Here is a 23,967-nt window from a genome sequence, read left to right as displayed (position 1 = left end):
TATAATGAATACGATGTATCAATGAAAATGGAACGAGATATGGAATGGGTGATTGGCTTTCCAGCCACATATATTTCCATCACTACATGCGTACTTCGCGCAGTTGGCGCACATGCCTCTATGGAAAATGCCAAATACTAAAGGGCCTTACAGCACCCTTAAGTATGTGGCATTTTCCATAGAGGCATGTGCGCCAATTGCGTGAAGTACGCAGGTACTAAGTCAGATATCGCTCACTAGATATTCGTATTCGCCCCAACCAGTGCCAGAACAAGCGGTTTAGGCAAAGATTAACATCAATTGTCATAAAAATTCAAAAAAATATGTAAAAAACTTTGATCCCATAAAACCAAAGAACCTGGAAGATCAAACGACAAGACTGGAACTTTCTCTCTCTCACTCTCTCACCCTTATCTATCTATCTTGATTTCTCCACATCTCTCTCCATATATCTCTCAATCTATATCTCAATTTATCTTTACATACATGTATATATCTCTCTCTATCTATATATGTACATATATATCTTTCTCGACATATTTCTCCATCTATCTAGATATATATCTCTCTATCTTTCTTTCTACCTATTCATCAAATTCTCTATACATCTATCTGTCTATATATAGATAGATCTTTCTCGACATATATCTCCATCTATCTAGATATCTATCTCTCTATGTTTATATCTATTAATCTATATGTCTATACATAACTATCTATATTTATTTCTCTCTATCTATTATATATTTATCTACGTTTCTCTCTCTCTTTATCTATCTATATATATCAGGATATCTTGATACCTCTCTCTATCCCTATTTCTATCCCCTTTTCTCTAGATCAAAGTTTTTTAAGTTCAAGAAAATGACATGGAAATAGATTTAAAGAAAGAGAGAGAGGAGGCAGATGGGTGATTATGATTTGACTTCTCAGACCCATAAAAAGATGGTCGATACAGAGGGAGACAAGTAGAGATAGTCTCCCAAATTTAGAAAAAACTTCTACCTAGAAAAGAGAGATATATATATATATATATTGAAAGAGATAGACACAAAGAAAGAGAGAGACATGTAGATATCTAAATAGGTAGATAGATACAAAAAAGAGAGATATATTAAGATATAGATATATAGATAGAGAGAAAGATAAATAGATAGATAGACAAATACATATCTGATAGAGAGAGATAGATAAATAGACAGATAGATAGATAGTGGGATAGATAGATAGATAAATATATAGATAGATAGACAAATACAGATCTGATAGAGAGAGATAGATAAATAGACAGATAGATAGATAGAGGGATAGACATATAGACAGATAGACAGACAAATATCTGATAGGGAGAGATAGATAAATAGACAGATAGATAGACAGATTGAGAGATAGATAAACATATAGATATAAATAGAGAGAGATAAACAGATAGATAAATAGATAGAGAGAGATTGATAAACAGATAGATACATAGACAGAGAGATAGATATACAGAGATAGCGATCTATCAATTTATGTATCCTGTCTAACTAGATATCTGTGTATTTCTCTCTCTCTCTCTCTCTCTCTCTCTCTCTCTCTCTAGGTAGAAGTTTTTCATAAGTTGAGCAGACTCTCTATTTCTCCCTCTACATCGAGTCATCGACCAAGTTTTTCCGGGTCCGAAGACTGAAAACATACAGACCCTTCTGCCTTCTCTCTCTCTCTCTCTCTCTCTCTCTCTCTCTCTCTTCTTTCTCTCTCTAGGAGGGTGAGGGTGGGTAAGGGCGATGGGGGTGGCGAGGGCGCTGTACAGGAGGCTGTCGGCGCTGGGGGGCGCGCCGGCGGGGAGCGTGGGGGGGGCCATGGACGAATGGGTTAATCAGGGCATGCGCCTCCGACCCGTCAATCTCCTCAACTACGTCCGAGAGCTCCGCAACTACAAGCGCTTCGCCCAGGCCCTCGAGGTCCCCTTCTCTCTCTTCTTTCTCGCTCTTATTCCTTCATTCTCTCTCTCTCTCTTTCTTATTCCTCTCTCCCTCTCTTATTCCTCTCTTCTCCCTCTCTCTCTCTCTTATTCCGGCCTATCTCTCTTCTTTATTTCTCTCCCTCTCTCTCTATCTTTCCCCTCTCTTCTCCCTCTCTTATTCCGGCCTATCTCTCTCTTCTTTCTTTGTCTCCCTCTCTCTCTTATCTTTTCCCTCTCCTATTCCTCTCTTCTCCCTCTCGCTCTTATTCCGGCCTATCTCTCTCTTCTTTCTTTCTCTCCCTCTCTCTCTTATCTTTTCCCTCTCCTATTCCTCTCTTCTCCCTCTCCCTCGCTCTTATTCCGGCCTATCTCTCTCTTCTTTCTTTCTCTCCCTCTCTCTCCACCTTTTCCCTCTCTTCTCCCTCTCCTATTCCTCTTTTCTCCCTCTCTCTTTCTCTCTCTTATTCCGGCCTATCTCTCTCTTCTTTCTTTCTCTCCCCCTCTCTCTCTATCTTTTCCCCCTCTTCTCCCTCTCTCTCTTATTCCGGCCTATCTCTCTCTTCTTTCTTTCTCTCCCTCTCTCTCTAACTTTTCCCTCTTTTATTCCTCTTTTCTCCCTCTCTCTCTCTCTCTTATTCCGGCCTATCTCTCCCTCTCTCTCTATCTTTCCCCTCTCTTCTCCCTCTCTTATTCCTCTCTTCTCCCTCTCTCTCTATCTTTCCCCTCTCTTCTCCCTCTCTCTCTATCTTTTCCCTCTTTTATTCCTCTTTTCTCCCTCTCTCTCTCTCTCTCTTATTCCGGCCTATCTCTCCCTCTCTCTCTATCTTTCCCCTCTCTTCTCCCTCTCTCTCTATCTTTTCCCTCTCTTCTCCCTCTCTCTCTTTCTTATTCCGGCCTATCTCTCTCTTCTTTCTTTCTCTCCCTCTCTCTCTATCTTTTCCCTCTCTTCTCCCTCTCTCTCTCTCTTATTCCGGCCTATCTCTCCCTCTCCCTCTATCTTCTCCCTCTCTTATTCCTCTTTTCTCCCTCTCTTATTCCTCTCGTCTCCCTCTCTCTCTCTCTTATTCCGGCCTATCTCTCTTCTTTATTTCTCTCCCTCTCTCTCTATCTTTTTCCTCTCTCTTCTTTCGCTCTCTTTTTTCTCCCTTCTTTCCCTCCTCTTCTCTCTCTCTCTCTATCTACTTCCTCTCCCTTCTTTCCCTCTCTATCTTCTTCCCCTATCTTCTCTCTCTGTCCTATTCCTCTCTCTTCTTTCTCTCTCTCTATCTTCTTCACCTATCTTCTTTCTCTCCATCCTATTCCTCTCTCTATCTTCTTCCTCTCTCCTTTTTCTCTCTGTCCTATTTCTCTCTCTGCTTCCTCTCTCTATCTTCTTTCTCTCTCTCCTTTTCTCTCTATCTTCTTCCTCCCTCTTCTTTTTCTCCATCCTCTTCCTCTCTATCTTCTTTCTCTCTCCTTGTCTCTATCTTCCTCCCTCATCTTTCTCTCTATCCAACTTCCTCTCTCTATCTTCAATTTTTTTCTTTCTCTGTCTCTATCCTCTCTCTATCTTCACTTTCTTTCTTTCTTTCTCTCTCCCTATCCTCTTCCTCTCTCTATCTTCAATTTCTTTCTCTCTCTCTCTCTCTATTCTCTTCCTCTCTCTATCTTCAATTTCTTTCTCTCTCTCTCTCTATCCTCTTCCTCTCTCTATCTTCAATTTCTTTCTTTCTTTCTCTCTCTCTCTCTCTCTATCCTCTTCCTCTCTCTTTATCCTCTACCTTTCTCTATCTTCAATTTCTTTCTTTCTCTCTCTCTATCCTCTTCCTCTCTTTATCTTCAATTTCTTTCTTTCTTTCTCTCTCTCTACTCTCTTCCTCTCTCTATCTTCAATTTCTTTCTTTCTTTCTCTATCTCTACTCTCTTCCTCTCTCTCTTTCTTATCCTTTCCCTCTTCCATTTTCCTCTCCCTCTCCTCTCTCACTCCATCTGGGTATTCTGAAAATTCGACCTTTCGACCCTGGTTCTCTTCTACTGGTCTAATCATTTTGAAAAGGGAATTTAGCACCCTGCAGGCTAGAACTTTCAAAGTTTGGCAGATACATGCCAAACTTTGAATTTGACATCCTACAGTCCAGATATTTTTAAACTGTCAGATCTAGGACGCGCCCGCTTACGTGGACACCGCCTGCCTGCCAGGTGGAATCCGGAGAGTCCACGTAAGACGGGATTCCACCTGGAAGCCAGGCGGTGTCCACGTCAGATACCCGATTTCTTACGGGGATCGAAGGGAGAAGGGAAAGGGGAAGGGGAAAGGCCTCCGGCGGGGAAGATTTCTGAGGCTGCCGGATTCGGGCGAAGATTTCGGGCGAGGATTCAATAGCTTTAACCGGAAGAGGGGTCGATGGGGAGCCGAAGGTTGGTTTTTTTCTTTATTTTTAGGTTTTTTTCTTCAGATTTTGAGGTAGGCTGTCCGGGGGGCCGTCGGAGGCCACGCAGGACGCCGGGAGACCTCCGGCGGCCACCGGAGACCACCTCTAGGTGATCTCCCGGCAGCATGGCCTCCGATGGCCTCCGGAGGCCATGCAAGGAGGCCCCCGGTGGCCGTCGGCTGCCTGCATGGCCTCCTACGGTTAAAGCTCAATCCTCTCCTCTCCAATCCTCAACCTTTCTTCTTATTCTCTTCTCGTCTTCCCATTTCTTCTTCTCTTCTGTTTTCAATTTTTCTCCTCTTTTTCTTCTTGCTTCGTCTTCTTCTCTTTTCTTCTAAATTTCTGCTCTCCTCTAATCTTCTTCCCTCCTCTTCATTCCTGGTGTGGGACGTCTCCGGAAAGGCCTCCGGCAGCCTCAGAAATCTTCCCCGCCGGAGGCCTTTCCCCTTCCCCTTTCCCTTCTCCCTTCGATCCCCGTAAGAAATTGGGTATCTGACGTGGACACCGCCTGGCTTCCAGGTGGAATCCCGTCTTACGTGGACTCTCCGGATTCCACCTGGCAGGCAGGCGGTGTCCACGTAAGCGGGCGCGTCCTAGATCTGACAGTTTAAAAATATCTGGACTGTAGGATGTCAAATTCAAAGTTTGGCATGTATCTGCCAAACTTTGAAAGTTCTAGCCTGCAGGGTGCTAAATTCCCTTTTGAAAATGAGAAAATTACCTTGTCAAATATTTTTTTAACAAAAATTATTTCTAAATATTCTGAAAACTCGATTTTTGAACCCTTGTTCTTTTCTACTTCTCTAATCATTTTTAAAAATGAGAAAAGAAACTTGACAAATATTAAACAAACTCTTTCTGAATATTCTGGAAAATCGACTTTCGAATCCGGATTCTATTCTACTTCTCTCATCATTTTTTAAAATGAGCAAAATAACTTGACAAACATTTAAAAAAAAACTCTTTCTGAATGTCCTGAAAATTCGACATTTGAATCCAGATTCTTTTCTACTTCTCGAATCATTTTTAAAAATGAGAAAATAAAATAGAAAAATAGTATAAAAAAGTATTTCTGAGTATTCTGAAAAGTCGACTTTTGAACTCGGATCCTTTTCTACTTCTCTAATCATTTTTTAAAATGAGAAAAGTAACTTGAGAAATATTAAAAAAACTTTTTGAATATTCTGAAAATTCGACTTTTAGATCCGGATTCTTTTCTACTTCTCACATCATTTTTTAAAATGAGCAAAATAACTTGACAAACATTTTTTTTGAAACTCTTTCTGAATAGTCTGAAATTTCGACTTTTGGACCTGGGTATCCTGAAAATCTGAATATTCTAATATAAAAAATCATAGATGAGAAAATAAACCTAACAAATATTAAAAAAAACAATCTTTTATGGGAATACTGAAAATTTTGACCCCTGTTCTTCCTCTTCCTGCAGTTGATGGAATGGATGGACACCAAAGGCATCCACATGACACAGAGCAACCATGCAATTCGCATTGATCTACTGTCAAAAACAACAGGCATAGATTCTGCAGAAGGGTACTTCTCCAATTTGCCAGAATCAGCAAAAAACTATCTCACCTATGGATCCCTTCTCAACTGCTACTGCAAACAAAAAAAGGTAGAAAAAGCAACAAATCTCTATGAAAACATGAAAATTCTAGGATTTGATTCCAACACTTTAGTCTATAACAACCTTGGGAGCCTCTATCTGAAGTTGGAACAGCCACAGAAGATCCCCCCACTCATAGAACAGATGAAAGCCAAGAACATCCCTCTTGACACTTTCACCCACTGCATCTTGATGAATGCTTTCGCTCGTCTCGGAGACGTCGGCGCCGCGGAAAACGTAGTCTCCGAGATGGGCCGGGACACTGGGGGAGCTCCGCTTCCCTGGCCTGTTTACAGCAACTTGGCTTCCATTTACATCTCAGCTGGGCTGACCCTGAAGGCTGAGTCAGCCCTAAAAATGCTGGAGATGGCTATTGATAGAAAAGATAGAAATTCCTTGCATTTCCTCATCAGCTTGCATGCCCAAATGGGAAATGTTTCAGAAGTCAATAGAGTGTGGAGGTTGATGAAGGGCATCTTCCCAAAGACTACAAACTTGAGTTATTTAGTTGTGTTGCAGGCTCTGGATAGGCTTGATGATGTGGGATCCATGAAAATATGTTATGAAGAATGGCAAGATCAGACTATGCATCATGATATAAGGCTGACCAATGTGATGATTGGGGTGTATCTTAGGAAGAACATGGTTGGAGATGCGTTGTATTTATGGGAAGCTGCATCTAGAAAAGGGTCAGAGCCAAATATCAAAACTTTTGACTTGTTTGTTGATTACTACCTGAAGAATCAGGAGATGGAGCAGGCTGTGAAGTGCGTGTTGACCGCTGCGAAGAAGACCAAAATGGAGTGGAGAATGGATGAGAAAAAAGTTGGTATTTTTCTAAAATACTTTGAGGATAAGAAGGATCTGGAAGGTTATAGAAGATTTCAGGATGCCTTGAGGAAGCTTACCCATAGTTGACATTGATCCAAGTTTGTCTGAGAATGGCTGAAGTTCTTCAATATAGTTGTGTATTCTCATCTCCCAGACATGTTTAATGCCCAAATGAAAGTATATTTAATGCCCAAATGAAAGGTAATCTCTGCTGTCATTGACCTGAATCCGACTGTTTGAGAGAGGAACAGTGATAGCTAGAGATCTGGTTTAATGAGGTCGAATCATAAAACTTTGACTGACTAGTTTTATTTTATTGAGTTATTTTTTTTCACTTTAATTGTGATACAAATCTCAAGAATGTTGCTTAGAAAAACAAAAAACGAGTAGCTTGAATAGATGCCAATGTCTCCAAAGAAGATTACAATACTCTCGAAATCCCAGAAGATTCAGAAGAACTAAAGAAAAAGAAAGTCGATGGAAGGTGACTTCGGCCGCATCGGCTCCCTCCCCGCCCCCGGTGGAGAATCTCTCGCCAGTCTCTCGTCTGTTTTCTGCTTCCTTCCTTTCTGCTTAAACGCCTTTATTTATATGGCGTTTTTTCCCGCCCAAAGTTTGTTACGCCTTTCTCCCTTGTTTCTTGTAGACGCGAGGGAGATTCGTAACATTACTCCCCTCCTCGACAGCCCAATTGTCCTCAATTAGAAAATTTGGAAATTGTTTTTGAATTACTTGTAGGTCTTCCCATGTAGCTTCATGATGAGGTAGATTCTTCCACTTGATTAAGAGTTGCATGCCATCCTGGTTGAAGCGGTAGGATTTGACTGATTCTGGATATACCTGCCATTCCCACTCGTCAGTTAGATTAGTTGGAATTTGTCAACGGGAGGACCTTTTGTTTAAATTCTCTTGTATTGTCTATCTATGTAATAGGCCCCACTGTGGGCCCATAAGCCCAATGTATGTTGTCTTCCCGTGGACCCATGTTATAAAGGGTACACAGGAAAAAACCCTAAGTGAAAGTGAATCTCGTTTTTCCTTCTCCTCTCTTTTCTCTCTTCCTCGACCTAGGGTTTGGTCAAAGGAAGTTCCACATGGTATCAGAGCTAAGGTTGTGAGATCGAGCAGGCAGTGTCTGGGCTCTAGCTCGGGTCGTGAGGTCGTGGGATCGAGGAGAACGAGGACCTGGGGTCGTGGTGCTTCTGTGGCCGCTCGGTGTGAGAGAAGCGTCTTGGTGTGGCCTCTTCACATGCAGAAGTGCACAGTAGGCGTGGAGCGTTCCTCTGGTGTGGTGTGAGCATTCTTCTGGAGCAGTGAACATCAGGCGTGGTGTGGTGTGGTTCCAGTGAGCGTGAACCGGAATCTTCTCGTTCAGAAGTGCTGTGCATTGCTGTGGAGTCCTCCTTGGCTTGCTTGTGAAGTGCGGTGGTGACCTATTGGTCAGTTGAAGATGACTAATGAAGCGGTGTCGACAGCAGCAAGTGGAGCTCATGGCGATTTGAGGGATTCTCACAGTCTTTTGCCCTCTGTAATTCCTCCTGTGGCAGAGTCGCTGAGATATAATGGGAGGAATTTTGCACAGTGGGGCCAGTTGGTGGAGCTCACCCTGATTGGGCGAGAGTTGAATGATCATCTAAGTGCAGAAATGGATCCATCAAATCCTTCGTATAAGTCCTGGAAGCGAGATGATGCTATCGTCCATGTGTTGCTGCTCAGCAGTATGACCAAAGATCAACTCCCCAGGATGGCATTCTTGAAGACCGCCAAGCAAATTTGGGAGTATGTTGAGAAGAATGCTCTAAAGAAGAGTAATCTTTGGAGGACGTATGAACTTGTGATTAGAGCTTGGAATCTGCGGCAGGGAGATAGAAGTGTAACTGACTATGTTAATGAGCTGCAGACCATTTGGTTGGAGTTGGATCACTATCGTCCAATTCGTAATCCAGACGAATGGGAATATACTCTTCGAGATAGAATGTTCAAGTTTCTGATGGGTCTCAACCCTGAGTATGAGTCGGTACGAAGCCAAATTCTAAATCGAGAAAAGATTCCTGATCTGGAACAGGCTATCTACCTTATATTGGAAGAAGAAGGTCGTCTGCAAGTTGTTAGCAGTACCCTTAAGGAGGAGGCAAGTTTGGGAATGATAGCCAAGGTGAAGAACCAGAGGACTGGAGAAGCAGATCTTCAAAGTGCAGATAAGGTTACTGGGCAAGATGCACATGAGACATATCAAAATCGTAAAAGTCAAGGAAGTAGAGACAATAAAAGCTCCATTGTGTGTCATTATTGTAAACGGCGAGGCCACACCAAGGACAAGTGCTGGGATTTGTATGGGCGACCTCCCAGAGCTCAAGCTCACTCTGCACATACTGGAGTAAGTGATCCAGAAGAAGCTGAACCCGTTGAACAAGGGAATGTAAAATGCATGGGGAAGTCCAACACGGAGGAGGTTATTCATCTCAGAGAGGAGCTGGAGAAGCTGAAGGCCCTACTCAGCTCCTCGGCCATGACCAGTACTCTCACCAGGCCAGGTAATTCATTTTCTCCATAAAATTTAATTTACAGAGATTGGATCCTTGATTCTGGAGCAACGGACCATATGACTCCGTACAAGGCCAAATTCTGCACATACTCCCCTTGTGACAGAGGAAAGAAGGTATTCACTGCAGGAGGAGCAGCGTTACCCGTCATCGGTGTTGGTAATGTGAAATTTGAAAGTGTGGGAATCATTCGAGATGTGCTTCATGTGCCTGATTTAAGGGCTCAATTAATGTCACCCCAGCGTTTAGCTCACGATACTGGATGCACACTATTTTTTGATAATACTGGGTGTTTTGTTTATGATAAGGCAAGGAACCGGAGGATTTCACCCTTTGAAGAACGAAATGGACTCATCTACGTCAAGGACGGGTGGAAGGCAGCGATGACGGTGGATGCTCAGATACTTGAAGAGAAGCGGAGCAAACAACTTGAAGAATTTAAATTGTTGCACTTTCGATTGGGACATCCAACTTTTATATTGATGGAAAAAATGTTTCCTTACTTTGCTAAAGACCTTGAAATATCTACAATTGTGTGTGACTCTTGTCAATGTGCTACGCACAAGCGATCATCTTATAACAGAACCAGTGAAAGAAGTGGAGTGGCTTTCTCTCTTATTCATTGTGATGTGTGGGGGCCATCACCTGTTGTATCTTTGACAGGAGCAAGATGGTTTCTTATCCTGGTCGATGACTATACCAGGTTGACTTGGGAGCATCTCCTTAAACAGAAGTCAGATGTGACTAAAGTTGTTAAAGACTTCTACATGCGCATTCAAACTCAGTTCGGTGTGTGTGCAGAAATTCAGGACAGATAATGCGACAGATTTCTTCAACACTACTTTGTCGTCTTTCTTTTCAGAACATGGAATTGTACATGAGTCATCGTGTGTATATACACCACAGCAAAATGGAGTTGCAGAGAGAAAGATTGGCCATGTGGTGAGTACAGCTCGCACACTCCTCCATCAAAATATGCCCAAACACTACTGGGGTGAAGCTATACTGACTGCAGTACACTTAATTAATCGGCTACCATCGAGGATACTGAACTATGATAGTCCGGTGGAGATTCTTTCTCAACATGTCCCACATGTTGATTTAAAGACAAAACTAAAACCCAGAGTATTTGGCTGCACAGCCTTCGTTCATGTACACAGTCCGGTGGATAAGCTCAGTCCACGGGCAGTTAGGTGTGTATTTGTTGGATACTCTCAAGAAAAGAAGGGGTATAAATGCTACGATCCTAAGTCAAGGAGGTTTTATATATCAGCAGATGTTACATTTGATGAGAAGCATGCATTTTTTCTTGGTGAAACACCAGAAAATATTCAAGCTGTGTTTCCTGCAGATGTGCCTGCTACAATCGCCAGCACTGTCCCAGCATTATGAAGTACTAGAGTCTAGATGTCCATCAAATGATACGAATTTGAATGACGCTGGTGATGACAATAGAGCATCTGGGGAAGAGGCAAGGCCAAGTGAAGATGAAGAAGCTTACCAAGGTGAACAAGGAGTAATCTCACAGAACGAAGAAGCAACTCATGATGATGAGCACCGTATAACCGAAGAAGTGATTTCACCAATCCAAGATGATGAGTTTGGGTGGCCTATTGCACTCAGGAAAGGGAAGCGGCCATGTACTCAGGGGGTGAAATATCCCATGTCCAACTTTGTGACATATGACCATACCTCTAATGAGTATCAAACTTTCCTAACTAAGATTGACTCTATCACTATTCCAAAGAATGTTAGAGAAGCCCTAGCAGATGACAGATGGGTGGAAGCAATGAACATTGAAATGGAAGCTCTTATGAAGAATTGTACGTGGGACATTGTTAATCTACCAAAAGGTAAAAAACCAGTTGGATGCCGATGGGTGTACACTGTGAAGTTTAAAGCTGATGGATCTGTTGAAAGATATAAAGCAAGGTTAGTGGCCAAGGGGTATACACAATGCTATGGAATTGATTATGAAGAAACATTTGCACCGGTGGCCAAGTTGACCACGGTACGTATACTGACTGCAGTGTCGGCAAGTCTGGGATGGAAATTACATCAGTATGATGTTAAAAATGCATTTCTACATGGGGAGTTGGAGGAGGAAATTTACATGCAGCTACCTCCTGGATACTATTCTAATGTATCTTGTGACAAAGTCTGCAGGTTGAAGAAAACATTGTATGGTCTTAAGCAGTCTCCACGGGCGTGGTTTGGCAAATTTTCACAAAGCTTGAAGCACATGGGCTATTTTCAAAGTCACGGTGACCACACTCTATTTGTGAAGCAATCATCTTCTGGGCAGGTAGCAATTTTATTGGTGTATGTGGACGATATCATTATTACAGGTGATGATGTTGAAGAAATTAAGTCACTGGGTATACGTTTGGCTGAGGTGTTTGAAATTAAGGCTTTAGGGCAGCTAAGGTATTTCCTGGGCATTGAAGTGGGCTTACTCGAAGGAGGGAATATTTATCTCACAACGCAAGTATATTATGGATCTTCTACATGAAACAGGAATGAGCAATTGTAAGACGGCTGCAACACCTCTTGAACCTAATATTAAATTGGGTTTGTGTGAAGAGTCTGCCCCAGTCAGTAAAGAGAGATATCAGCGCTTGATTGGAAGACTTATATATCTCAACCATACCAGGCCAGATGTTGCTTTTGCAGTCGGTCTCCTCAGTCAGTTTATGCATAGTCCTCGTGAGCCTCACATGCAAGCTGCTTACAGGGTGCTGTCATATTTGAAAGGCACAGCAGGCCATGGCTTATTGTACACAAGGGGTAGTGACCTTAGTTTGTCTATTTATACAGACTCAGACTATGGCGGATCACTTTCTGATCGTCGGTCAACAACAGCGTATTGTACATTCCTTGGAGGAAATCTAGTCACATGGAAGAGTAAGAAACAACATGTGATTGCACTATCCAGTGCAGAAGCCGAATTCAAGGCCCTTGCTAAAGGTATCTGTGAAGGTATATGGCTCCAGATTATCCTTGAGGACCTTCGGTTACGAAAACGCACAGCAGATCCTCCAATTCTACTCTACTGTGACAGTCAATCAGTGATTAATATTGCTCACAATCCAGTTCAACATGATAGAACGAAGCATGTCGAGATTAATCGTCACTTTATCAGAGAGAAGATTGACCAGAAGCTAATCAAGCTGGAGTATGTGCCAACAGCCGATCAAGTGGCGGACCTCCTTACAAAAAGTGTCCCAGGAAGAATTTTTCAAAAGCTCCTATCCAAGCTGGGTGTTAGAAGTATCTACCTACCAGCTTGAGGCGGGGTGTCAACGGGAGGACCTTTTGTTTAAATTCTCTTGTATTGTCTATCTATGTAATGGGCCCCACTGTGGGCCCATAAGCCCAATGTATGTTGTCTTCCCGTGGACCCATGTTATAAAGGGTACACAGGAAAAAACTTTAAGTGAAAGTGAATCTCGTTTTTCATTCTCCTCTCTTTTCTCTCTTCCTCGACCTAGGGTTTGGTCAAAGGAAGTTCCACAGAATTAAGGGAGAAACGAGATTGTCACCAATTGCTTTGCGGAGGTTTGAGACATGAAACACATGATGAATTGTAGTAGTAGAGGGTAAATCCAATTTGTAAGCGACGGGGCCTATTTTTGCAGTTATAGTGAAGGGACTGAAGAATTTTGGAGCTAATTTTTCGGAAGTTCTTTTTGCAATTGACTTCATGCGATAAGGGTGTATTTTGATGTAGACTTTGTCACTGATTTCAAACTCAACATCACGGCGATGTTTGTCCGCATTTTCCTTCATGATAGATTGAGACTTGTATAAATTTATCTTGATGCAGTCTAAGATCATATCACGTTCTGATAGTAATCTGTCCAGAGAGTCGTTGGGTGAAGGTTCAGTGCCATATCTGACTAATGGTGGCGGGTCTCTGCCATATACCACATTGAAAGGAGTGGTCTTGATAGATGAGTGAAATGAGGAATTATAGCTAAACTCTGCCCATGGTAGCCACTTGGACCATTGTTTTGGGCATTCAGAAGAAAAACAACGGAGATAACACTCCAATCCCCTGTTGGAGACTTCTGTTTGGCCATCAGTTTCTGGATGATATGACGAACTCATCTTCAATTTTGTCCCTTGTGCTTTATGTAATTCCTTCCAAAATGAGCTTGTGAAAACACTTCCTCGATCTGAAACTATAGATCTTGGAATGCCATGAAGTCGGACGATTTCTCTGATAAAAACTTCTACAATTCCCTGAGCTGAAAAGGGATGTTTCAGTGCAATATAATGACAATATTTACTCAAACGGTCGACCACTACCATGATTGCAATGTAACCGTTTGAAGTAGGTAGTCCTTCGATAAAATCTAGAGATATATCTTCCCAGATTTTGTCTGGTAGAGGTTGTAAGAGTCCTGCAGGGCTGAGATTAGATGCCTTGTTTCGTTGGCAAATCTGACATTTAGAGACATACTTCTTGATCTGTTTCTTCATCCCTGCCCAGATGAGTTGCAATGAAGTTCTTTTATATGTTTTCTGAAAACCTCCATGGCCCCCTATCTTAGCATCATGGAATTCATTTAAGATAAGAGGGATGAGAATTGAATTTCCGGGAATGACCAGCTCCTTTTTGTAGAAAAGGAGATCTTGTTGTAGAGTATAATGTTGATGTGTGGATTTATTCAGGCAAATATCTTCTATAATTTTGCTAAACTGAGTGTCAGCTGAGACTTCGCTTACGAGGATTGGTTTGTCCAACCAGTGAAGAGTGGATAGAGAGTAGCAATTGGAATCTTCAGGCTTAGTTGCTTGGGCTTCAATATCATTCATGGAGCGAGATAAGGAGTCAGCGACAATGTTGTTCTTCCCTGCCTTATACTTGATGTCAAAATCATACCCCAAAAGCTTGGCCATCCATTTGTGATATTGCTGAGGGATCTCCTGCTGCTCATTTAGAAATTTAAGACTGAATTGATCAGTGAAAATCGTAAATTTTTGAAAAAGAAGATAATGCTTCCACTTCTGAACAGAAAGTACGACGGCCATCATTTCTCTTTCATAAGCTGACTTTAATCTTCCTTGGTATGATAGTGTTTTGCTGAAGTACGCTATAGGATGTCCCTCTTGAGATAGTATAGCTCCTATGCCAAGATTTGAAGCATCTGTCTCCACTGTGAATGGTTTGGAGAAATTTGGTAGTTTAAGGATTGGAGTTGTGGACATAGCTTGTTTTAGTACTTCAAATGCTTTAGTGGCTTCTTCAGTCCATCTGAAAGAATTTTTCTTGAGTAATGAAGTAAGAGGTTGGGCTTTAGAAGCATACTGAGCAACGAATCGTCGATAGTAATTTGTGAGGCCAAGAAATCCCCGAAGCTGTTTTGGAGTTTTTGGAATTGGCCATTGAATAATACTCTGTATCTTGTCATTATCGGTTGCGACCCCTCTTTCTGATATTTGATGTCCAAGATAACTGATTTGACGTTGGCTCATGTGGCATTTCTTTGAGTTGACCCAGAGTTGGTGTTGTTTAAGAGTTTGAATGATCATGTGTAAATGTTGCACATGCTGTTGTCGTGTCTGACTGAATATCAGAATATCATCAAAGAAAACGAGAACAAATTTACGCATATAGGGTTGAAAAATAGAATTCATGAGTGCCTGGAACGTGGCTGGTGCATTAGTCAACCCAAATGGCATTACCGTAAACTCATAATGACCCTGATGAGTCTTAAAGCAGTTTTGTGAATGTCCTCCTCGTGCATACGAATTTGGTAGTATCCCGATTTGAGATCTAATTTGGTAAAGATAGTTGCTCCATGTAACTCCTCTAGTAGTTCTTCCACAATGGGAATTGGGTATCTATTGGGAATCGTCATCTTATTTAAGGCCCTGTAGTCCACACACATTCTCCACCCTCCCTCTTTCTTTTTAACCATCAGTGCTGGACTCGAAAAAGGACTGCTGGATGGACAAATGAATTCCGAGTCAAGTAATTCCTGGGTCAGGTGTTCTATTTCGTTTTTGTGGAGATGTGAATATCGATAAGGCCTCAAATTTATGGGTTTTGAGTGAGGAAATAGGAAAATCTTGTGATCAAACGAACGTTTCGGTGGTAAATTTAATGTGGGTGTAAAAACAGAAGGATATAAAATGGAAAAATTATGATCCGCAAAGTTGAGTTGAAGTTGAAATACCATAGGATTGTCTGGATTGGAAGCTCTGTAGAGTTCTCTAAATTGTCTCTTGCTTTGCAACAAGACCTGTGCTGAAGGTGCATATGAATCAACCTTTGCGGTAAGATCTGAATCTGCCTTAAGCGTGTGCAGCCGTCCTTGATACAAAATTTTGAGAGCTAGTAAGTTGAAATTTCCGTAAAACCACTCCAATGATTTCAGCCATGGTATTCCCAAAATCATTTCAACACTCCTCATAGGAATGGGGATGAAATCCTGGACAAATTCTAGTCCTTGAATATATATAGGGACGAGGTCACATATTCCTGGAGATGGTTGCATTGCCCCGTTAGCTAGCATAATGGCAAATTTACTTCTTCCCGCAATAGGAATGGCAAGTTTTGTAGTCAAATCTTGATGAATGAAATTATGTGTAGCTCCCGTATCTATAAGGATTCTTACTTGATGACCGAAAGTACTACCCCATAGTTTAAGAATATCCTGAGCGTTGTTGTTGTCAATGAGATTTTGAGAAGCTTGAGCCGAGAAATTTTCCCCTTCGATAATAATATCATCATCTGTTTGCATAAAGTCCCCTTCAGTTTCTGCAGCTTCGTTGTCTTGGTCCCCTTCTTGTACCATAATGAGATTGAGATCTCTCTTACACCGATGTCCTGGTGTAATCTCTCGTTACAATAAAAACAGAGGCCTTTAGATTTACGTAACTGAAACTCTCCTTCTGTAAGCCTGAGATTGCGCCTTTTGTTGAGTTGATTCTGATTTGATGATTGCGCACCCTGATTGGAAAGATTCATCTGTAAACTTTGATTTCTTGATGTCATATTCAGACGATTTGTGGGAGCCGTTTCCGCTTGTCTTACATAAGGTGGTGTTACTCTCTGATTTATATTCCCAGACGTGTGTGTAATTGGGTAAATATTGACGTCCTGCCGTGTATTCCATAATACGTCGAGATCTTTTTCAGCCTGAATCGATAAATCCATCATTTCTTGAAGACAAAAGGGTCGATATCTTCGTACTTCTGTGTAGATATCCGGTTTTAATCCCTGTAGATATGCCATTTCTTTGATCTTGGGCTCAATGTACGGTAGCTGTGCCAGTAGACGTTCAAATTCTGCTCTATAATCATGGACAGACCCACTTTGGGTCACTTCCATTAATTCTTGATACAAACTATCATCTGAAAGTCCATATCTATTAGAGAACTTTTGTTTGAAATCTCCCCAATCCCAAAATCCTACTTCTTTCTCCGTGTATATGAACCAATTTTGGGCTGAATTATCCAGATGTATAGAGATAAGCTGCAAGTTATCATGCGGAAAAATCGCTCTACGCATGTAATCCATCCGTCCGCGTTTTCCCCCTGGAAATAAGGTAGATCTCCTCGTTTGTAAGGGGGGTCTTCTAACCTCATTTCTGGATGATGAATTCCTGGTTGCCTCCGAGGTTGTCTGGCAGCTGCTTCTTCCTCCTTTGCTCCAGAACGTTGGTGGTCCTCCTTTGAAACTCCAGATCCGGTTGATCCGCCCTAAGATCTTGATCCATACTTCAGCAATTAGGTCGAGAATCGAGTGCTCTGATACCAGTGATACAAATCTCAAGAATGTTGCTTAGAAAAACAAAAAACGAGTAGCTTGAATAGATGCCAATGTCTCCAAAGAAGATTACAATACTCTCGAAATCCCAGAAGATTCAGAAGAACTAAAGAAAAATAAAATCGATGGAAGGTGACTTCGGCCGCATCGGCTCCCTCCCCGCCCCTGGTGGAGAATCTCTCGCCAGTCTCTCGTCTGTTTTCTGCTTCCTTCCTTTCTGCTTAAACGCCTTTATTTATATGGCGTTTTTTCCCGCCCAAAGTTTGTTACGCCTTTCTTCCTCGTTTCTTGTAGACGCGAGGGAGATTCGTAACAAATTGATAGTTTAGAGTTCTCTTGATCCATACAAATACAGTCCATCGTTTTTGCATTGAATACGGATGCTGTTGTGAACTAATCCTCATGATCGAAAAAATCATTTTTAGTAATTTACCGTGGAGTTTCTACTATTTTCGACAACATGGTAAGAAAAAAGAAAAAAAAACATGAGATGTTCAAAGAAAAATAACAAATAATAGCCATGCATGAAGAATGGAATTGAATGACAGTCGCTTCATTGATCAAACCAATTGAAACTGTCAAATTAACTTTTACAACAGAGTTTGCAGATTCTACGAAATACGCATTTTCCTTCACAACATTGTATGAAGAAAAGAAAATAAGAACTAACTAGATCATCCCCATAGCTTATAACAGCCCTCAAATGCTCCAAAAGAGCTCTTGTACCAGCATTGGGGCCATAAAAAACTGGAGGAAAAATTTAGGCGATGGGCAAGGAAGAACACCAAAGCAATTTGCAGATCAGAAGATGAACAGGACCCGGATTCTGTTTCTCCTGATAAAAACTATTTTATTTCAGGAGCGTGAAGCCATGTCTGAAAAAATTTGAAGATTGAAGTCAATTTTATTTCTTAAAGAAGATGGATGTTGCCCCCAAATGGTCAAAATATTTAGGAACTCAATCAGCAAGCTAAGGACAAGGATTCAGAGGCGGGGACGTAGATCAACTGAAGAAATTCAAGATCAACACGTTTCTTCAAGTATTTGTCGGCGATGAAGCTTATAAAAGTCAATAAACGAGGTCACAATAAAAATTGCCTCAAAAAACCCATCTGCGATCGCCAAATTGTGCAGAAAAATTCGGGATCTTATTACAAATCAAGAAGAATTCGCGCGAAATCAAATCCACCGAACAATTCGACAATTGAAACAAGAAACTTACCGGCAAAACCGTCCGACGCAGGAATCAGCTTCGAGCGCCGGGAAAAAAAAAGGATTAGGCATACGACTTCCCCTAGCCCAAAGCCTAACCACAAACCAGAGCCTTCTCAAGAGAATCACCGTCGCAGCAATCAACACTATCCATAGCAACAAATTCATCAATCTGACCGCATAATCGTTCTCAAACGAGAAATTATGAAACTTCGCCCCCGTCATCTTCTTGCAATCCAATTCCCAGAGCAGAATCCTCCCATAGAAATCTAGAGAGAGAAAGAGCAACGACTGAATGAGCATCGTTCATCTGGAACAGGATGAAATCTTATATTTATACGGTTGAGTTTTTAAAATTATAATTATTATTATGGTTATTATTCATTGCGATGCAAATCATAAAAAATAATTTATGAGAGCCTTCCATAAGTAGACTAATTAAACCCTTGAAAATGATGTAATTTACTTAAATAATAATGATGGGCACAGAAAGTGAGAGAGAAGAGCTTTTTTAAAAGGGTTAATAGCACTGTATGTCCTAAACTTTTTCGAAAATCTGAGATATAACCCAAACTTTTTTTGGCACGGTATATCCCAAACCCTCTAAGTGGATTTCGACATATCCCGTTTATGATGTGGAATCCACCGTGGCTGCCAGGTGGATTTCTGGCGGAATCCACCTGGTAGCCACGGTGGATTTCACGTCATAAACGGGATATGTCGAAATCCACTTAGAGGGTTCGGGATATGCCATGCCAAAAAAAATGTTTGCGTTATATCTCAGATTTTCGAAAAAGTTTGGGACATACCGTGCTATTAACCCTTTTTAAAATACAAGCATTTGCGTTTACTGAGAAATGTAATATCTCCTAAATTAATTATTTTACTATCGAGATTTAATCAAACAGTGGATTGGATACAAAGAAAGATACGCATTTTATTTATTTTTATAATGTTGAGTTATCAAAATTTTAAATCATATTATGGTTATTATCCATCGCGATATAAGTAAAATAAATAAATTTAGGAGATCCTGTCAGAAGCTGATCAATTAAACCCTTGAAAATGATGTAGCTCTAGTGATTAATGTTATCAAAATTTAATCAATAAGTTAAAAAAGAATTTGCTTAAATAATAATTATGGACTGAGAGAGAGGGGAAATTATAATTAAATACTGTTGCATTTTTCGAAATAGCCGTATAGGTTTACTGAAAGAGGTAATTTTAATGATTTAAAATATTTAATCAATAACTTAATAAAGAGTGAAAATAGATTTATTTTTATCTGATTGGGTTTTTGAAAAAATTAGGTTTGCTGAAAGAGGTAATATTCTGGTTTATAATAAGTGATCTTAGTGATTATATTTATTTCCATATGGTCGAGTTTTATGCTGGTTAATATTCTGGTATTATTATTAGGTGATAAGGTTAATTCTGGTTATTATTTATTGCGATATTTTATTTTCTAACTATTATTTCAGTAGTCCTTATAAAGTCAACGCTAGACATCTGTAGGCCCAATCGTATCTGTGGAAGCCTGTTTGAAGGTGACACGTGTAAATATTTTCCCTTTATAATAAATGCTAGAATCTTAAAAATTGAATGGTTGGGAATTTATAGGCATATGTGTTGACTGGTGAATTAATGTCCCTGAAAATGGTTAATGACACCCTGAAACTTAATTTTCACTTAAAAACATCTCACTGTGGTTCAAATCATTGGGGATGATTTTTAATTAATAAATGATAGCGAAATTTGAGTAGTTGGCTCTAGAAAATTTGAAACAGTGGCAAAATATCTATTGTACTTTATAGTGAATAGGTTATTTTCAATTTTTCTTCTTTTCTACAAAATATCTTAAAAAACAAAAAAGTGCAAATAACAGTGCGCATTGTAACTGCATTCCAAGTGGAACTTTATTCCGTATTTGAATATGTTTTATTTGAGGACAACCATATTATTGGAGTCCAACTGAATATTTTTAATTATTTTAAACTGTTAAAATAATATATTGTGAATCGAGTTGATTTAGAATCTAAAGGAAAATAACTTATAGTTTGAGTTTTTTAAAATATTTCGTTTTATTTCTTATAATGCTTGAATGTATTTATGCGTACAATAATCAGTTGTGTATCTTATGTTATTTATAAATAAAAACTAAGTTAAAAATATCAGTGGACATTTATACAAATGTTATATGTGGACATTCAAATTATTGAGCATGTTTGGGGGACCAATTTTCAACAAGAAAAAAAATTCAAGTTGAGTCAGCAACTACAAAAAATGAAAGTGACATCAATAATTTTGAGTTACTGTGCTGCTTATTATCCATTTTTCACTAATTCAGTTTCTATTTTTAATATAGTAGCTGAAATACATTTATAAAGCACATTCATACACCGTGATTCTTGTTTTTTGACTCAGTGTATGCATAAATTAGATCAACGTTGCATGACATATGGGTATGAAAGTAACAACTTTTGAAAGAAAAAATCAGCCGAGCCAAGCACAATAATTCTGAGAAAATGATATTATGCTGACAATTTATCAGCACGTTCAATTTATGGTCTCGGTTATTTTCCTCAATGTGGCCAGATGAAGATAATAATAGTTTGAGGTAAAAAACAGGTTTTTATACCAACTTAGAGGATTTCAGTCATTTACCAAAAACATATAAATTGATTTGTGTCACTCAAACTTTTGAGCGTCAATGTTATTTTCCATGTTTTTTTATCCTGCACAATAAACTGTAATTGTAAAAGTTATTCCCAAATGGAGGTTCGCATACCACATAAAAACGTTCTTACCTATAATTAATAAGATTAGTGAAATGCTGTCTGCTGGACTGATAACTCTGAGCAGATTATACACATTATGGTTTTTATCATACTATTGAAGTATAATGTTATGTAGTCAACAAATGTCTTACGTTATGGTTTCATTTTATTGTTAACATTACATAGTAAGTTAGTCTCAGCCTTTTGTTGTTACAAAATAATTTATGGGATAACCAGAAAATAACCTTGTGAACTCTTTCAAGGGCCGAAATATTTCAGTATTAAAAATATACTAATTAAGGTAACAAAATTTAAAATTTGGCAATTAAATTGAACTTACAGCATTAAATTTGTTTTCCATGTTTTTATCTTGTCGAAAATGAATTTTTATGCTGCATGACAAATTAACGATCTTTTTCCATGTAAAGAGAAACGGATCACAAACAGCTACTCATAGATGATTATTTATTCCAGAGTTTTAGAAAAGGAGGAAATTAACTAATCTACTTCATTCTGATTCACGTCATACTTTTATCAGCGACAGCTTTATGATACGTCATATTAAAATATAAGTTGGGTTCAAGTATTTAAACTTGAAGCGTCGTAATCACTTCCTATATTTTTCTACTGAGAACCTGGCAGTTCAAGGAGTCTAAATATAATAAAAACGTCTAAATTTATGATTTTTTTTTAAAATTATTTGTCTTTTTAAAAATTTACAGGCTGACTTAAATCATCCTGATACTTTTCATCGCATGAAAGTTCATACACATTAGAAAGGCGTCGTATGCTTCTTTTCCGAAATATTCTAATTTCATGCGTTCTAAAAAAAATAATAGACACCATGAATCATAAAATTTAAAGTGAATTACTATTCGTTTAATTTATGACGTGGGGGGATTAACTCTATTTTTTCAGGCCATGGAATTCAAATATTAGTCTTTTAAACTGACCAGACAAGGTAAATCTGCTGAATATCCTATTTCCATGTGGAAGTTTACACCACATAATTTTTTTTAGGGTATAGAACTTCGCACCCCAGAATTCTAAAATAATAAAACATTCTAAATTTAGTTTTGTTAATATTAGTTTTTTATTTTTGTTTTCAAAAAAAGGTTTTTATATTTACTCGTCATTTAAATCAGACTACTAACCTAATTGTCACAAGGAATTCATACACCTCATAAAAACATCTTATCATAGACAATGATATAAACGATATATTTTTAAATTAACTATTAGTCGTTTAATTTATGACGGGTGTTAACTCTCTAGTTTAATTTTTTAAAGGACGTGAAATTCAAGAGTTTCATCCAAATTTGATAATTTCCTCTCAAAAGCTAAAGAAGCTGCTGAAAATCCCATTACCACGTGGAAATTCTTACACCACACAAAAAAACCCGAGAGAACAAATATTACTGTTCCTCTATTTTAGGAGCTCTTAATAAAGATAGAAACACGTATCACAATTTTTTTAAAATTTAATATCTGTCCGTTAATATATGACGTGGGTTAACTCTCGATTTCAACTTTTTTTTCAGGACTTAAAATTAAAAGTTTCGAGCCAAATCTTCATTGCAAAAAACTCATTAAATCTACGGAAAATCCCACTTACCACGCAGAAATTCCTAGAAACACTAAAAATATTAAACACGAAAAACACATATTATTAATTCTCAATTTCAGGAACTCTAAACATTGCTAGAACACTAATAATGTATTCTTAAATTAATTACCCGTCATTTAATTCGTGCTCTCGATTTTGATTTTTTTTCATGACGTAACGTTGAAAGTTTGATCCAAATTTCATTCCGTCCTCCCAAAAAAAACTCAGTAAATGTGCTGAAAATCCAATTTAACACGTGGAAATTCCCCGGCCACAAAAAAAATTAAAACCCGACTGAACGTATATTAATTCTCGATTTCAGGAACTCTAAACAATGATACAAACCTCGTATCATGTATTTCCAAATTAATAATCAGGAACTAAATTTATGCTCTATATTTTGAGTTTTTTCAGGACGTAAAATTCAAAGTTTTATTCTGCATTGCGTTTCAATTTTTTTAGGACGTAAAATCTGCTGAAAACCCCATTTAACACCTAGAAATTCACATACCACAAAAAAATAAAACCCGAGAGTAAATATATCATCAATTCTCGTATTATGTATTTTGAAATTAATTGTCAGTCGCTCTATTTATGCTCTCGATTTAATTTTTTTCCAGTTCGTAAGAACTCGTTAAATCTGCTGAAAATCACATTTAACACCTGGCAATTCCCTGACCACACAAAAAAATTAAACCCGACAGTAAATGTATCATGCATTTGTAAATTAATTATCAGTTATTAACTTTATGCTCTCGATTAAAATTTTTGTTTTCCAGTTCGTAAACTCTCACTAAATCTGCCGAAAATCCCATTGAACACGTCGAAATTCCCAGACCACAAAAAACATATAAACGCGATAGTAAATGTATCGTTAATTCTCGCATCATGTATTTTTAAATTAATAATCTATCATTTTGTTTATGCTCTCGATTTTATTTTTTTCCTCAGTTCGTAAAATCTCATTAAATCTGCTGAAAATCCCCTTTAACACCTGGAAATTCCCAGACCACACAAAAAGATAAACACTATCAGTAAATGTATCAGACATTATAAAATTAATTATCAGACATTTTACGTACGCTCTCATTTTAATTTTTTTTCCATTTCGTTAAACCTCATTAAATCTGCCGAAAATTCTATTAAACACCTCGAAATTCCCAGACCACAAAAAACATATAACCCGAGAGTAAATGTGCCATCAATTCTCGCATCATGTATTTTTTAATTAATAA

The 23,967-nt window shown here is 39.0% G+C and overlaps 2 protein-coding genes and 2 long non-coding RNA genes across 6 annotated transcripts; 2 read left to right on the top strand and 2 right to left on the bottom strand.

Annotated features, from left to right (window-relative positions):
- The first annotated feature begins 1,528 nt into the window (after window positions 1–1,528).
- LOC144712648 (large ribosomal subunit protein mL101 (rPPR4)-like) lies at window positions 1,529–7,019 on the top strand. 3 transcript variants are annotated; one of them, XM_078586928.1, is made up of 3 exons: window positions 1,529–1,946; window positions 5,807–5,992; window positions 6,503–7,019. In XM_078586928.1, exons 1-3 carry the CDS (start codon window positions 1,770–1,772, stop codon window positions 6,899–6,901), a joined length of 762 nt encoding a protein of 253 aa, XP_078443054.1. In that variant the 5' UTR covers window positions 1,529–1,769; the 3' UTR covers window positions 6,902–7,019. The 3 variants fall into 3 exon arrangements, with proteins under 3 accessions (XP_078443054.1, XP_078443044.1, XP_078443048.1); XM_078586918.1 differs by having other exon boundaries at window positions 1,535–1,946; window positions 5,807–7,019; XM_078586922.1 differs by lacking the exon at window positions 1,529–1,946 and adding an exon at window positions 2,930–4,345 and having other exon boundaries at window positions 5,807–7,019.
- Window positions 7,020–7,181: 162 nt separating this feature from the next.
- LOC144712672 (uncharacterized) lies at window positions 7,182–16,945 on the bottom strand. The gene is made up of 2 exons (XR_013583862.1): window positions 15,543–16,945; window positions 7,182–7,654 (listed from the first exon to the last, which is right to left on the bottom strand). It is a non-coding gene; the product is annotated as an uncharacterized LOC144712672 (long non-coding RNA).
- Window positions 7,654–10,744, top strand: LOC144712663 (uncharacterized). The gene is made up of 2 exons (XM_078586932.1): window positions 7,654–9,348; window positions 9,666–10,744. The coding sequence occupies exons 1-2, from the start codon at window positions 8,265–8,267 to the stop codon at window positions 9,692–9,694; spliced, it is 1,113 nt and encodes a 370-aa protein (XP_078443058.1). The 5' UTR covers window positions 7,654–8,264; the 3' UTR covers window positions 9,695–10,744.
- A 697-nt stretch (window positions 16,946–17,642) lies between the features above and the next one.
- On the bottom strand, window positions 17,643–18,672 carry LOC144712669 (uncharacterized). The gene is made up of 2 exons (XR_013583861.1): window positions 18,360–18,672; window positions 17,643–18,012 (listed from the first exon to the last, which is right to left on the bottom strand). It is a non-coding gene; the product is annotated as an uncharacterized LOC144712669 (long non-coding RNA).
- Window positions 18,673–23,967: the final 5,295 nt, after the last annotated feature.

This window comes from Wolffia australiana, chromosome 1 (assembly GCF_029677425.1).
Source record: "Wolffia australiana isolate 7733 chromosome 1, ASM2967742v1".
Classification (NCBI taxonomy): domain Eukaryota; kingdom Viridiplantae; phylum Streptophyta; class Magnoliopsida; order Alismatales; family Araceae; genus Wolffia; species Wolffia australiana.
The sequence above is the reverse complement of the archived record's forward strand: the minus strand, read 5'-3'. Positions and strand labels throughout refer to the sequence as shown.

What these genes read in the sequence shown, in the direction of transcription:
- LOC144712648 (XM_078586918.1), top strand. Translation starts at nt 1,770, where the DNA reads ATGGGGGTGGCGAGGGCGCTGTACAGGAGGCTGTCGGCGCTGGGGGGC. An exon ending in GCTTCGCCCAGGCCCTCGAG is followed by an intron (nt 1,947 to 5,806) that starts GTCCCCTTCTCT and finishes CTCTTCCTGCAG; the next exon opens with TTGATGGAATGGATGGACAC.
- LOC144712663 (XM_078586932.1), top strand. Translation starts at nt 8,265, where the DNA reads ATGACTAATGAAGCGGTGTCGACAGCAGCAAGTGGAGCTCATGGCGAT. An exon ending in CAGTACTCTCACCAGGCCAG is followed by an intron (nt 9,349 to 9,665) that starts GTAATTCATTTT and finishes GTTTATGATAAG; the next exon opens with GCAAGGAACCGGAGGATTTC.